Genomic DNA, 13,976 nt, shown 5'->3' with positions numbered 1-13,976 from the left:
GCATTCCTCTGCATGGGCAGTCAAATGAGAAAAGGTGGATGCGTCCTCTTTTTCCTTTGAAAGCAGAAAGCTATATTATCCCTGTTTTACAGATATGAAAAGTGGAACAAACATGTTAGTGATTAGGCACTCTGATGCACTGGCTAAACATGTCCTGCTCCAAGTTACATAAGGAGCTGGGGTAACGAAGCCAAAAGCGAAGCACAGGCATGTAGTGTCCCATGCTGCTCTCTTAACTTCTAGACAACATTGTCATGGAAGGAAACACTGTTTATCTGCCTAGTAACTCTCTATTTTAATCTGTAAGAACAAACAATGTAAACAAAATGAGCAAACAGAAGCAGGCTTATACAGAACAATTTGCAGCCTTGTTTTCCAGTGGAAGATTCCACAGACCACCCAGGCTTTGCTTTAGTCCTTTTCTCAACCACGGAGCATCTAATTAAATCCCTCTCCATTCCTGACTCTTAGTGGAAGTGAGCCTACAGTCCTGTATGGTTTCTTTCCAGATGGAAATGCATAATTTAACAGAGATACAGCTGACAGGGAGAAGTGGGCCCAAAGCAGTATTAGCATTTGCCACGAATTGCATTGAATTCCAAGGGGGTACTTAATGAAGAATGAAAAGAATAAAAACAGCATTTAGTTTTCTACACTCCTCCTAAGGCGGCAGAGTGCCAGGCAACAAAAAACTCATAGTGAAACTGAATTACTGTCTCAGTTACTTTAGTGATACCACGAATTGTTTGGGTTTGCTACACACTATCTGTAAGTAACAGGTCATAACATTTTGTCCCATTGTGTTCAAGAGCTTTGTTCTGTATATATGAACACATATATGTAAAGTTGCTAAGCACCTTACAGTATTTATTACTTCGGTACTCACAACATGAGGTGAAGTACTGTTCTTATAACTGTTCTGTAGATGGGGAACGAAAGCACACAGACTGGCTTGTCAATGGCAAGTGAATCTGCTTCCCTTGATGAAACCATAACTTCTATATGTGTCTCTTCCAAAAAGAATTAGGAGTGGAGGAAAAATTTTGTCAGAATATCAGCTGTCTCATTTTTAGAACTGGACATCAGTGTAGATGTCCACATAAATGAGAAAGTGCATAGCAGCACAGAGTTGCTTTGCATTGGATGCTTCTTGAGGAAGCTGTAAGGGATTTGTGGAAATGTGCTATGAGGAGAGGTGCTTTGACTTCTATACCATCACAGTGAGAAATGTTTTAGTTTGGAAGTTAGTGCACTTGGTTGGTCTGGACAGAAAAAGCAGGGACAGTGGCAGCATTTATGCACCATTTCAAATGCTTTGTTTGGGGGTCAGAACATGTGAAGGATACAGCATGCAACATCTGGGCCTGGGATTACAGAATCACAGAATCACAGAATAACCAGGTTGGAAGAGACCCACCGGATCACCGAGTCCAACCGTTCCTACCAAACACTAAACCATATCCCTCAGCACCTCGTCCACCCGTGCCTTAAACACCTCCAGGGAAGGTGACTCAACCACCTCCCTGGGCAGCCTGTTCCAGTGCCCAATGACCCTTTCTGTAAAGAATTTTTTCCTAACGTCTAGCCTAAACCTCCCCTGGCGGAGCTTGAAGCCATTCCCTCTTGTCCTGTCCCCTGTCACTTGGGAGAAGAGGCCAGCACCCTCCTCTCTACAACGTCCTTTCAAGTAGTTGTAGAGAGCAATGAGGTCACCCCTCAGCCTCCTCTTCTCCAGGCTAAACAACCCCAGCTCTCTCAGCCGCTCCTCATAAGGCCTGTTCTCCAGCCCTTTCACCAGCTTTGTTGCTCTTCTCTGGACTCTCTCCAGAGCCTCAACATCCTTCTTGTGGTGAGGGGCCCAGAACTGAACACAGTATTCGAGGAGCGGTCTCACCAGTGCCGAGTACAGAGGGAGGATAACCTCCCTGGACCTGCTGGTCACGCCGTTTCTGATACAAGCCAAGATGCCATTGGCCTTCTTGGCCACCTGGGCACACTGCTGGCTCATATTCAGTCGGCTGTCAACCAACACCCCCAGGTCCCTCTCCTCCAGGCAGCTTTCTAGACAGACTTCTCCCAGTCTGTAGCACTGCATAGGGTTGTTGTGCCCCAAGTGCAGGACCCGGCATTTGGCCTTGTTAAACCTCATGCCATTGGACTCTGCCCAGCGGTCCAGAGTCCAATACATACTGATAAGGTCTAGGGAAGCTGAGTTAAAAATATCCTGAAGCTATGTTTGTGTCACCTCACTTCTGGGATGCTTTAGTAAATGAAACAATGGTACAATTTATACAGATTGAGAGCAAAGTAGGAAATAACCCTTTTATTGCTTCTCTTGAGCTAACCAGGGCTTGGAACTCAAGTCAAAATCATCACAGCAGAACATTCTGCATCCCTTTTCTTGATTTGCCCTCTTCCCCTTGTGCTTATGATGAAGCCAGCACAGGGTCTCTGCCAAGAGGATGTTCAGTTCTGGTATGTAGGTCACCCTGTGTTTGAAGCAGATATTGGGTCACCAATGCATGCACACAAGGCAGCATCAGTTATAATGGTGCATAGCGCTCTGGGATTTCTGGGTTGCACAAAAGATGGAGAGGAAGGAAGACCAACTGTGTACAGCCATCCTTTCTAATTAAATTCCTGCAGTTAAAAATAGCTACTGGAAGCTGGCACTTCTGGCATATCCAAAGCATCACCTTCCCAAGTATCTTTTTCTGGCCTGAACCGTAGGAAGTTGAAAATATGATCTGCTGTGTAATAGTGCAGCATATTCTTGGCCAAACTCCTCATCATTTGCTACCTATTGCATTTAGTTTACAAATGTCATATGCCTCCTTTTCTTCTTTAAAGCTAGTCTCTGCAGAACCAGGTATCTTGGCTATTGTGAAATGTAACCTACTCTTCTCTGTTCATTCCCACTAGTTCTGGCTATGGTGAGAGAGAAGGCAAATCTGGATCCGGAGCCCCTTGCCTATTTAGTTACCCAGAAATGCCAGTTGCAGTAATGTTGATATTGAACCAAGACCTGATTTCTCCTAACAGAGTTTTTGTTCCTGAGTAATTGTGGACACTACAGAAACCAGAAGGATTTGCATTGTATCAGTGATATTGCATAATTAGGTTTTCAAAAGAACAAGAACAGAGAAATGAGAATAGTGGGGAAATCAGGCTTCTTGCTTTTGCAAATTCTAACCACAGAAAACACCAGAAGTTTTATTTCTTGTAAAGAATAAAAGAGTTAAGCTTTAGTAGCCTCTCTCCCATGGACAGATCTTATTTTGCAGCTTCAGCTAGAGAAATGGAAGGAAGATAAAACCTTAAGTTTCGGTGATTGATGGCAGTCACCTATAGAAATGCCTTTAACAACCAACTTGCAGTAGAGTGTGATGATTGTGCCAGGGTTTTGCTTTGTGTCTGTGTGTGTAGAGACAGACATACAGATATAAACCCAATTATTCTAGAACAACTCAGCTGTAGAAAAGCAGATTCCCAAATTCTGGCAGCATTGTTTGTCAGCTGCCCAAATGGCTGTAAGGAGTATGGGTTTTATCCATTTTACAGCACAAATAGAAATACAGGGAAAAGGTAAGGAAATTCTCTGGAAGTTTGTCCCTCATTATTTATTGACGTCTGTGATTTTGTTACTGAAATAATTAAGCAGGAAGTATGTTAATTAGAAAGATCCATTTTACAGGGAGTCCTGCAGAGAACAAAATTCTAGAGCAGAACAGCAGTTCTAGCTTGTAGGTCCCATCTTGCTGAACTCAGAGAGAGGAGCTACAACTGGAGTATTCATCAAAAAGATTAGACAAACTCAGTGGGAAAAAGAATGCAGGGAGCTGGCAAGAGGACAAGGCTAGAGTGAACTGAGACAAAAAACCTCCTGAAGTTTGGTGGTTTTTTTTCCCTCCAGGATATGTACTTCAGAGGTAGGCGGGAGCAGTGGCCAGCCAACAAAGGCTAGATACTGTGGTTTTGAAAGAGGCATTCGAGCATATGGAGCTTTCGTGCAAGAAAAGAATGTTTTTTTGATCAATTCCAGGCGAGATGGCAGTTGTGTCATTCTGAGTGCATCTCATCAGATTAGCTGGGATCACTAAGAGTCTTTTGGCATTTTCAGTCTAGGAGGAAAAAACCCACATGTGGCTAGTGAAATTGCCCAGCGAGATTTCCCCCTTCTGACTTGGCTGTTAGATTCTGGGGTCCTGAAACCACATCAGCCCCTGACATGGTATTGGGTGACACAGTCGGTGACAATTTGGCCAGTCCTCTCCTGGCTGGGGAGCTCATTGTTTGGAAGAGAAACCCACTGCCAGTATTTGCAGTGTACTATCAAAATAAGACAATGTATTCTAGGCAGGGCTTCAGCTCTAGTTTTATTTGTTCATTAAATGAAATTTGTGAACTAATACATAAGCGTGAGCTTTGTTAGGAAGAAAATACAAGTTGTCATGAGTGTGACATGAATAATGAAGGGACCAAAGTACTTCTCAAAGAAGTGAGATAAGAAACTTTTGATTAGAGCAGGAGAGTTGCTGTGTGTTGTTGAGGCCTGATAAACCAGTTTGAGAAGTACAAATCAGCCTTCTGAGGAGCTGCTATATTTAGTGCTGAGCTTCAACCAAGACTGATTCCATGCAAATTTAAACTTTGGGAAAGGTAAATACAGCTCTTGTAGCGTGTTCAACTGAAGGTACGCTTATTTCTGTTAGCAGCAGTGTCTGCATGCTTCCCTGTTGTTGACACATCTTGGTATAGATGCTGTTCTTTGCAAGAGTGCCAGTGGAGAGTTTTCTATTGATCTGAAGTGTAATGAGAGTTTTCCAGTACAGTGTTCTTTATGTCATAAGGTTTCTATATGCACTCCAGAAAAACAAACAAACAAACAAGTGTGGAGAGTTTCCTCTGATGTTTTTGAGTTTCTCTGGTAGGTATGATCTTTCAGAACAAGTGAAAGGAGGTCACAGATCATAGCTCAAGTGTGAAAGCAGGGAAGAAGCAGGTACCAAGGCAAAAGTTAACTGAAGCTTAAACCAAAAATTTGCATAGAAGTGTGTCCTAGATTGAAATATTCCTTGACAAAATATCACTTGCACAGGAATCAGAGTAATGGTGAATTGTTTGGTTGACAGGAATCTCACAGGTTCAGCAACATGGATCTTTTGTTTTCAGAATGACATGTGGGGTTCCTGGTTCAGTGCTCTTATTCCATTGTTTAAGAAGGCAATAAATTCATCACCTTTCATTAATGGTATCTGGAGTTGAAAGGAGTTTATATGAGCATCATCACACTGAATTGTTTTGATGATTCAGCAGAGTACTCCCCATGGATGAATACTTTGTTGGCTGTCTATAACAGAATAACTTTCTTCCCCAGTGCTGAGTGGCATACTAGAATATTATTTTCTGGCAAAACAAATCTTCCCTGTGCTCCCTCACAGATTTTGTCAGTGTGCACTAAGAGAAAGCCATTACCTCATAGAAACCTTCAGTATTTTTCCTATAAACAGTTAAGTGGCAGCTCCTCTGTTCTGATCCTGACTGAGAGTCTAGCAGAGCTGTGGTCAGCTTGTGGAGATCCCCTTGGAAATTTTTGATACTTCAGTTCTGGGGCTCCCAAGCTGTGCCTAATTTTCAAAGGACAGGTAGCTCATGTGACTCCCTGTAAAGTCCAGGCAGATCAGGAGCTCTGGATTCAGCGCACACGTGTCTAAAAGTGAGTGCTCCTAACATTATTGATCTTAAACTGGGCTCATTTCCCGTCGTGTGAAATAAGAGCACCATTACCTGCCCTCAAAACAGATGTTGTGCAGGAGCTTTGAAGTGTAAAGCAGGACTGTGCGATATTGCCAGATCTCTGGACACTTTCAGCTGTGCCTTTTAGATGACATTCAAATTAAAAACTGCACAGTTGTGAATGTTGTATGTTTTCTTTCCAACATTCACCACAAAGCAGATAACTTTTCAGGGGGGTTCATTCAACTGTAATGCTCATCGCTCATCTTTTTAGAAACAGTGAATAACTTAATGTAGTAGGATGTTTCAGAAAGGAAAGAAAATGTACACAGGAGGCCATGTATCAAGATTAATCTCTCAGGAATGCAGGGGTTTAACGGTCAGGCTGATTAATCACTGTTAATGAACCATCAGGAAATCTATCAGGAAGCGGGTACAAATTCCTGGTGGCTGATGCGAAGCATTGTGCGGTGTGCTTTGGTTTAGATGTTTCCCAACTAATAATCTACAGTGGGTGTAGTTTAGTTACCTCTAAGAAGTTCTCAAGACACGTGAAGAACCAGATGACATGCTGCCCTTGTTCAGCTTGAGTAAGAGAGTAAGAAATTTTCCCCATGCTTGGCTATGCAAGCACAATGCAACATAAAAAGAAAGTCAAGGATTTCTCCTTCCCACAGCTTCCCAGAACAGAGTCTGGAAGATATACAGAAAGGAAGCATGATCATTCCCTCATTCCTCTGGTCTGAGCTGACAGGATACAGGGGGAAGAGTAGAACAGGCGTCTCCCTTTGTGAATGAGGAGCCAAAGTATTAGGACTTGGATACACTGCTGAGTTAATGAATTGCCTGGTGTTGACCAAGGGCGAGGTTTCACAGTTGGCTTAAGCTGATCCAAGATCATGCTTCTGCTGAAAGGAGGGTTTCTAACCTCTTTCTCCTTGGCATTAGACTAGCTATCATGTGGTAATACAGCAGCTTGCTGATCTGGGTGGAAACTACTGTTTCTTGGTCAGTGTTGACTAGCTTAGGCCTCAAAGAGATGAGAGAACAGATCTGTCACACTGCTTGGCTGCACAAGTGCTAGATCTGAGGAAGGGGAGGGCGTGGGAACATAAGACAAGGATAAAAACATGAGTGGGGACTGAGCCTTTCAGCAATAACATAACCAATGATTGGCTTACGCTTATTATGAAACTGCAGTCTGAATCACTGGAATTAAGACTGCACTGTCAACCTACAGGGAATGTAAATTAAAACGTGTTAGCTTACACCTCCTGCTGTTCTTAAACAGTGGCTGAATACAGCCGTTCTGCACATCGGTGGGAGAAAGCAGCGATGGTGGGGCAGCAGCATAACCATTCCCAGTGACTTGGTTTGGAGTGTGCAGACCACAACAGATGCCTTGGTGGGTGTTTAGGGAAGGCAGAGGGGAAGAAGAAAGAAACAGACAAGCACTGCAACCATGGATCCTCCCTACATATTTCCCTTCGGCTTAGGGTAAAGTTCTAGCTTGTCTTCGTGACAAGACTGCAGAAACACTCAGTTACCAAAGCAGACATTAAGCACGGTAATGCCGTGGTGCAGTCTCAAACCCTAAAGGTTTGAGGCACGTGGAGCTTCTCCTAATACTTCTTTATCTTCAACCCATGGAGCTTTGTAGTGCTCTCTGGTCTGCTCCTAAAGCCTAACTTAGAACTAAAAAGGCAAACCTGGCTATTTGTTTCAAGTTCATTTGGTTTTTATTGTGAAATTTGGTAGTTCCACATTAAGGACTTTTAAATCATTTTGTTCTAGCTCAAAACTCCATGCACAGATACAGGAATAACTACGTTAGTGGAAAATATCCTTGTAATTTTCAAATATTTCGGGTTTAAGAGGTTTGTGACCAAAGGTCTGCTCCTGTAAGCGCACCCATGCAGAGCCCCAGAAGTATCTGTAGGGCGCCCTACAAAGATGGCAATCCTTCCATACAGCATCAGTAACCCCAGACACTATGGAAGGAGTCACTCTTGTTAGGCATTGAGCTTATGAAATAGTTTGAAGACAGCCAAAGTAGTTCAATTTCAGTAGAGTTTCAAGATAGTGGAGTTAGTTTAATATATGGACTGTGTTAATTCGAAGTGCCAAAATACCTCTCCAGTGAAACACAGGGAAAAATGGGAGGGAGGAAATATTAACCCCCACCCTCAAAATAAACTTTTAATATAGTATTGCAGAGGCAAATAAATTCAAAAGTAAAAAAAGAACAGCCAGTAACATTTTCAGAAATAAACCATTCTCCATCCCATACAGGAAAAACATGGGCTCTTTCAGGGAGAAGGAAATCATAAAAATAAAGACAAAATAAAGAAAAACAAAAAAAATAAAAAAGCTGTATAACTGATTCAACCACTATTACCAAGGGATATTTTACTCCCTGAGCATTTCAGCTGAAATTATCTCTGAGCTGAGACATAGATCCTCTTGGCACAACAGTGTCTGAATATATCCCAAAGGCTGGAAATATGTCTCCAGTTCCACTAGTAACCTTTCATCAAAGCACAGCCCAGGGATTTTTGTATGGAGACACAGGCTTTTCCCACTTATGAGGAACGGCTAGTGAGTGTCTTCACTGACAGATATTTTTGTGTTACATAGGGCTAATTTGTAGTTCGGGTACAGCGTAGGCAGGGGTACAGCAAGGAATGTTGAACAGATGTGACACACAGCGATAACATCCTTAGCACAATCCAGTATCACATGGTTATGGAATGCTATAAATACAGCAGGAATTCTCCAGGGCCCAATTCCTTCAACAGAGGTGGGCATCTCTGCATTGCCATGCATTTAGACTGCACTAAATCAGTGGATTCCTCAGGCTTTGTTCATTTGTGCACTGCTGTGAATACTCCTAGCAGACTGTAAGCATCATTGCAAGCAATATCATTGCTTCTGCATTATAATGCAGTTTTTGACAGCTTTTGGACTGATGTTTTGATTTATTCACTAAATGAAGAATTTATCTGTACAGGCAACTCTTGTACTGCTATACAACACACTGTTCCTTTTAGGACCTGGTAACATGCTCTTACAATGTATTTAATGGAATGAATCCTCGCAATACACAGAGCGCATATGGAATGTGACTTCTTGGAAATCAACAGAAGAAAGTTTTCTGAGGTTCAGCAACAACATCAGGCTTCAGGAGCCAGAGCCCACTCCTCTTCTCACATGTTTGCCATTACTCTTGCCCAAGAGTACAGGCTGGGAGGGCAAAGGCTGAGCAAGAGGTTGCCCTGGCACAAGGCAACTGCTGTGACACAGTGAAGTGTAGCTTTTGGCCTCTTGGCCTCAAAATTGTTTTGTTGAACAAGTCATCTCATTGTATAAGCAAAATGCATCCTATTATTCTACGCATGACTGATTGAAAAACGCTTTACTTGCTGGAAAGACCGTTGAACAATATAGTTTCCACTTACAAAGCGCCTTCCATAAAAAGCTTCTCAGGACAGCATCATATAAAAATAGTTACACTAAAGTTGTGAACCAGCTTCTGACAAATCAAGACTAACAAAAGCTAAGGTATAAATAGAAATGCTTTGTGGGTTTTCTCTTCTCTAAAGGCACAGAATCTCAATCAGTGCTGGACTGTAAAACAAAAATGCCCTTTTCCAGACAAACACGAAAACAAGGACCTTCCAGAGTAGTGGCACAGAATATAAATAGGTTTTCAAATTTGCTTTCAAACCATAAAACTTAGTCAAAACCATAACATTTGCACTTTAGAACCAGCCACACCATATCAGACAATTTTTTTGATCCAATTCTTTATTTCATACAGAACAGCATCTCCTGCTTTAGAGAAAGGTTAAGCATTTTTTATAATTATGGAATGAATTGTCTCCAGGCACTCAAGGATATGAGGGTTATCTTGAAGTCTGCAATGTATTAGGATTCCTGGAAGACAAATGCTGAAGAATGTACAATATTACATATTCTGTGTTTGTATTTTGTCAGTGGGCAGAATAAATGCATCTTACTGGTCATTTTCAAAATTCATTGGTTTTGAAAAATAGGTTATATTATTTTTCCTTATATCGAGTTTAGAAACAGTCAATGTAAAGGTAATATAAAAGTTAATATTTGCTAATCCAGAGTTTGGATAATCTTGATTTTACTCTGAGCCTGTTCCTTCTGCTCTGTGCTGACCTTTTCTGAATCTACCAAACGCAGTGTACTTTAATCTACAATACCAAAGAGGGAAGGTCTGCTTCTGTAAGCTGAAAATAATTCTTATGGCAGCTAATCTTGAAGCTGAATCAGTTCTGCTATTGCTTTTTAAGTCGTGTTTGACCAGTCATGTCTGCAGACATCAGAAGCGAGGCTGAACAGAGTATCTACATAATCAGTCTGATACATGCCACTGTTTTCAGCACAGTAGCTCCTGTATTGAAACCACCACACACACAAAATGTTTACTTCCCAGCAACTGATTCTGTGATACCCTTGGGGTCTGTAGTAGCTGAGCTTTAGAGATAGTGACTGCTTTAGTCTATGTGCGGAAAGTAAGGATTTCAGCAAAATTTACTGGCATCAAATCCTTCTGTATATTCTCCAATCATCCCATAATCTTTTCTCTTCCAAAAAAATAACTAGGGGGCCTTTTCCCATTCTGCATGGAAGTCTGCTGTTCACAGCCTTTTCCATCTTTGTAGTCATTTAACACAGTTTAGCATCACTGAGAGGGAGATCAACAGCCGTCTCACAACCTCAGAGCATCACCCACAAGTGGAGCAGCACAGTAACACTGAAGAGAGAATTTAAGTTTGTCTCACCATCATCCAAACTGAGACCTGGGTGATATGGGATTAGTCTTTTTTTGCTCTAATAGCAAACAATGCAGCAATTTTTTGGGGCTGTATTAAAAAAAAAAAGGAACAAAAAGACAAGATGCTGCTCCATGCGGCTGCTGGATAATATTTCATGCTATTTGCCACCTGATATTCTGAGTATTCCTCATTAAAAAAACTGGCTACTACCATTGCCCAGTGATCACTGTATGAGAAATATTTGACATAAAAATGACAAGTTCTTCCTGTTAGAGCTACAGCATAACAGCTGAAATTCTACTTCTGGCTGTAATGGCAGCACCAAAATAACTTTAATAATTAATCATGCACCGATTAGATTATAAACTCCAAGATGGGCTGGAGATTTCTGTATTACGCATCAGACAAAAGGCACTGGCAATGCTTAACCAGCAGTCACCAGCTCCTGCTCCACCTGCCATTGTGGGAGCAACTTTGGGAACCAGAAGGGAGACAAAGGCCTAACAGAAACCAATAAAATCCTTTTCCAGCCCCAGGCCCCTGGAGTGTTCAGGAATACAGGACTGTTGAAACAGGTGCTGCTACAGCTGCATGTTAGGGTATGACTTCGCTTATTAACATGTTCTTTGCCAGGTGACACTCTCCATCATACCCCACTGTGAAGGCGATGGAAGACAGCATCCAAATTTCAGGCTAAGCGAGAGTTAAGCTGGGAGTTTCCTGACTGGGAACACCAATGCAAACAGCTGCTGTGGAAGGGCTGGGCAAGGAAAGACAAGGCACAGCGTGGGTGCCATATCCTGCCCTCGCCCCCTTTAGGGTTTCCTTGCAATTGCTACGCTGCTCTGCCCTTTCAGCTGCTTGTTACCAACAAATCTCTGTGGACATGGTGGGTTTTTTTCGTGGAATGATTTATGCTGCTTTATTTTATGGTAAGTAAGGGAAAGTTTCACGGAGAACTACTAGATCTCAAAGCTGCAAAATTACTTCCTACCCTTAACTTCCAGTTAGAAATTTTGGTCAGCTATCGTTAACTTTTTCCAGGGCCTTTCTCTTGTCCCATGACTCCAGGCCTATTTATTACAACTACAAAAGAAAACGCCCTCAGGGGAGACAGTTCATATGTTGGTTCTTGAATTGAATAAGATATTAGCAGTGTGTCTGTCCAGCGTAATGCTTCTGCTGGGATAAAAGTATGATCTTAAAAAGGGGGCTTTAGAATCAGTCTTACAGTAGCAACAAGAATTTTTACCAGTCTGGCCTTAGAAATCAAGCCAGTTTTAGGGAGGAGGGGGAAGGGGCACTGTGGAATGAAATAAGCAAATTAAGTTTAAAGTGATTGATCTTGCCAGTTGTTGGGGACACTACACAGCACTGAACATCAGAAAAGGGTAGTTATTGTTAAAAAGCACTCAGGAGGCAAACAGTTATCTAGTGCAGAACTAGTGGTTCTGGACTAGAGGCTCAGAGCGAGCTGAGGCATCGCCAGCGCCCGTGCTGGGAAGGTGTATTCCCAGTTTGCTGAGGGCTTGTGCAGTGCAGGCAGAGCATCAGGCAGCTCCTGTGGGAGATACGTCCTGAGGACAGGCAGCTCAAGAGATCTACAGCTGCCAGAACTCCAGGTGAATGTCACCATCTTCTACCCCCTTGGTCACACTCGGCCCAGGTGGCAAAATTTGACTAGGAATGAGAGCAGTTTAAGCGATAAGACCCGGCACAGACCTTTGTTAATCCTTTTTAATGAACAACAGCTAAGTTCTGGGGACATAAAAATGTATCATTCTGCAAATAGGAATTTACAGAAGCCAAAAGCCACATGGCTTACTTTTTTTCCCCTTTTCTCTGTCCCTTCTACCACTGCCCTTTATGAAAAACAGAAGTTAAATAAGAGAAAAATAGTTTTAATGAAACATCCAGGTTGAGAAATCAAAATCAGGCACTCAAACAACAGGAAGTTTCAAAAGCAGTGTTTATAACAGCATGTTGCTAAATTGAGGCACACTCGCCTTTCTTTTTCTTTAAGTTTGAGCCATTTTATAGTGCGTACCTTGATTTGGCAGCTGGGCACAAAAGCAGTATCATGGCATTAGTTTAACACAACAGAACTCCCTAGGCAGAGAAAAGTGAATAGAACTCAATCCATGAACAATTTCCTGACTCCCGCAGTCAGCAGTGCAACTTTTGTCTTTCCAGTAAATACATCTGAATTGTTTCTCTGTGCAAATATGCTTAAACTTGTTTGTTATTTTATTCCAGGGAGCTGGAGACAGTTTTGTGGGAGCACTGGCCTTCTACCTGGCTTACTATCCCAAGTTACCCATGGAGGAAATGATCAGGAAGTCTAACTGCATCGCGTCAGTGAGCGTCCAGGCATCAGGGACACAATCTTCATATCCTTACAGGAAGGACTTGCCTCAGGACCTTTTCTAATTGACATTGTCTAGCTCAACATACTGATTTTATCTTGTCCCAGACAGCATTATTCTCCTGCCTGCACAGAGGTTCTCCTCTGCTGACTGGAAAGACCAGGAAAGTCTCTTTGCTTCTTATTTGAGGAATCCTGTTAGTTCCTGTTCAACAACAGTAAGATGGAGCAGGGGTGGTGGGTCTTTCAAACACAGCACAGCAGGTCTCTCTGGCCCCACACATAACCACTGGGCTTCTGGCAATCCCACACAACGCACTACATTGAACTACTCAAAGTTTACAGCAAAACGACTGGAGGGTTTTAGGCTCCTGGTAATGTTTTTACTTCATTTTATCCAAACTTCTGATGCGCGATGACAATGGGTGAAGCAGAATGTCAGCTTTGAAATTGCAACTTCAGTCCTCAGCTGCAGACACTAGGGCCAGCATTTAGCTTGTAAGAAAGCACCGTACGTCCAGGCCTGGTCCATATTCCCACATGCCTCGGATGCAGGCTGTGGCACTGTGCCCTGCAGTTCTGCTGAACTGTGGAAGATCTCTCAAACTGGAAAGAGGACAAGACTGCTACTGAAGCAGACTTTAAAAAAAAATGTTTCTAGCTATATTGCTCTAAACATAGCTGAGCTAACTAAAGAAAAACTTCCAAAACCATTGGGGAACTACTTTGGCTATCTACTTTCTTCATGCTTGACAAAAATTGGGGAGTGAAAAATCCATCATACTTGCCTGACTGAAAATAATATAGCCCTTTCAGCCATGGTCACAGCTTATCAGAAAAGCTCATCTTATTTCACTAGGTTGCATTGCCTTTTCCTTTTCTAGGAAGGAGCTGGCGCAACACTACCCCTCCAAGGAATGACACCAATTCGTGGTCACTACTGTTGAATCTGTGGCTGGTAGGTTAGAAAAACTAGCAATCCTACCATTGAATTCCTGCTGTGGAAAATGTTAATTTTTATTGCCTTATAAAACAATAGTTCCTTTGAAGATTACAGCCTCTTTCAC

At 42.3% G+C, this 13,976-nt stretch overlaps 1 protein-coding gene across 5 annotated transcripts in view; it reads left to right on the top strand.

Annotated features, from left to right (window-relative positions):
- Positions 1 to 13,862, top strand: part of RBKS (ribokinase) — a 72,342-nt gene extending 58,480 nt beyond the window's left edge. For all 5 annotated transcript variants that reach the window (XM_069852609.1, XM_069852606.1, XM_069852607.1 and 2 more), the window contains one exon: positions 12,801 to 13,862. In XM_069852609.1, the coding sequence (XP_069708710.1) occupies positions 12,801 to 12,974 (174 nt within the window). In that variant the 3' untranslated portion in view covers positions 12,975 to 13,862. The remainder of the gene's footprint in view (positions 1 to 12,800) is intronic.
- Positions 13,863 to 13,976: the final 114 nt, after the last annotated feature.

The sequence above is a fragment of the Phaenicophaeus curvirostris genome, chromosome 2 (assembly GCF_032191515.1).
Source record: "Phaenicophaeus curvirostris isolate KB17595 chromosome 2, BPBGC_Pcur_1.0, whole genome shotgun sequence".
In the NCBI taxonomy this organism is placed as follows: Eukaryota; Metazoa; Chordata; class Aves; order Cuculiformes; family Cuculidae; genus Phaenicophaeus; species Phaenicophaeus curvirostris.
Note: the sequence above shows the minus strand (reverse complement) of the source record. Positions and strands in the feature narration are given on the sequence as shown.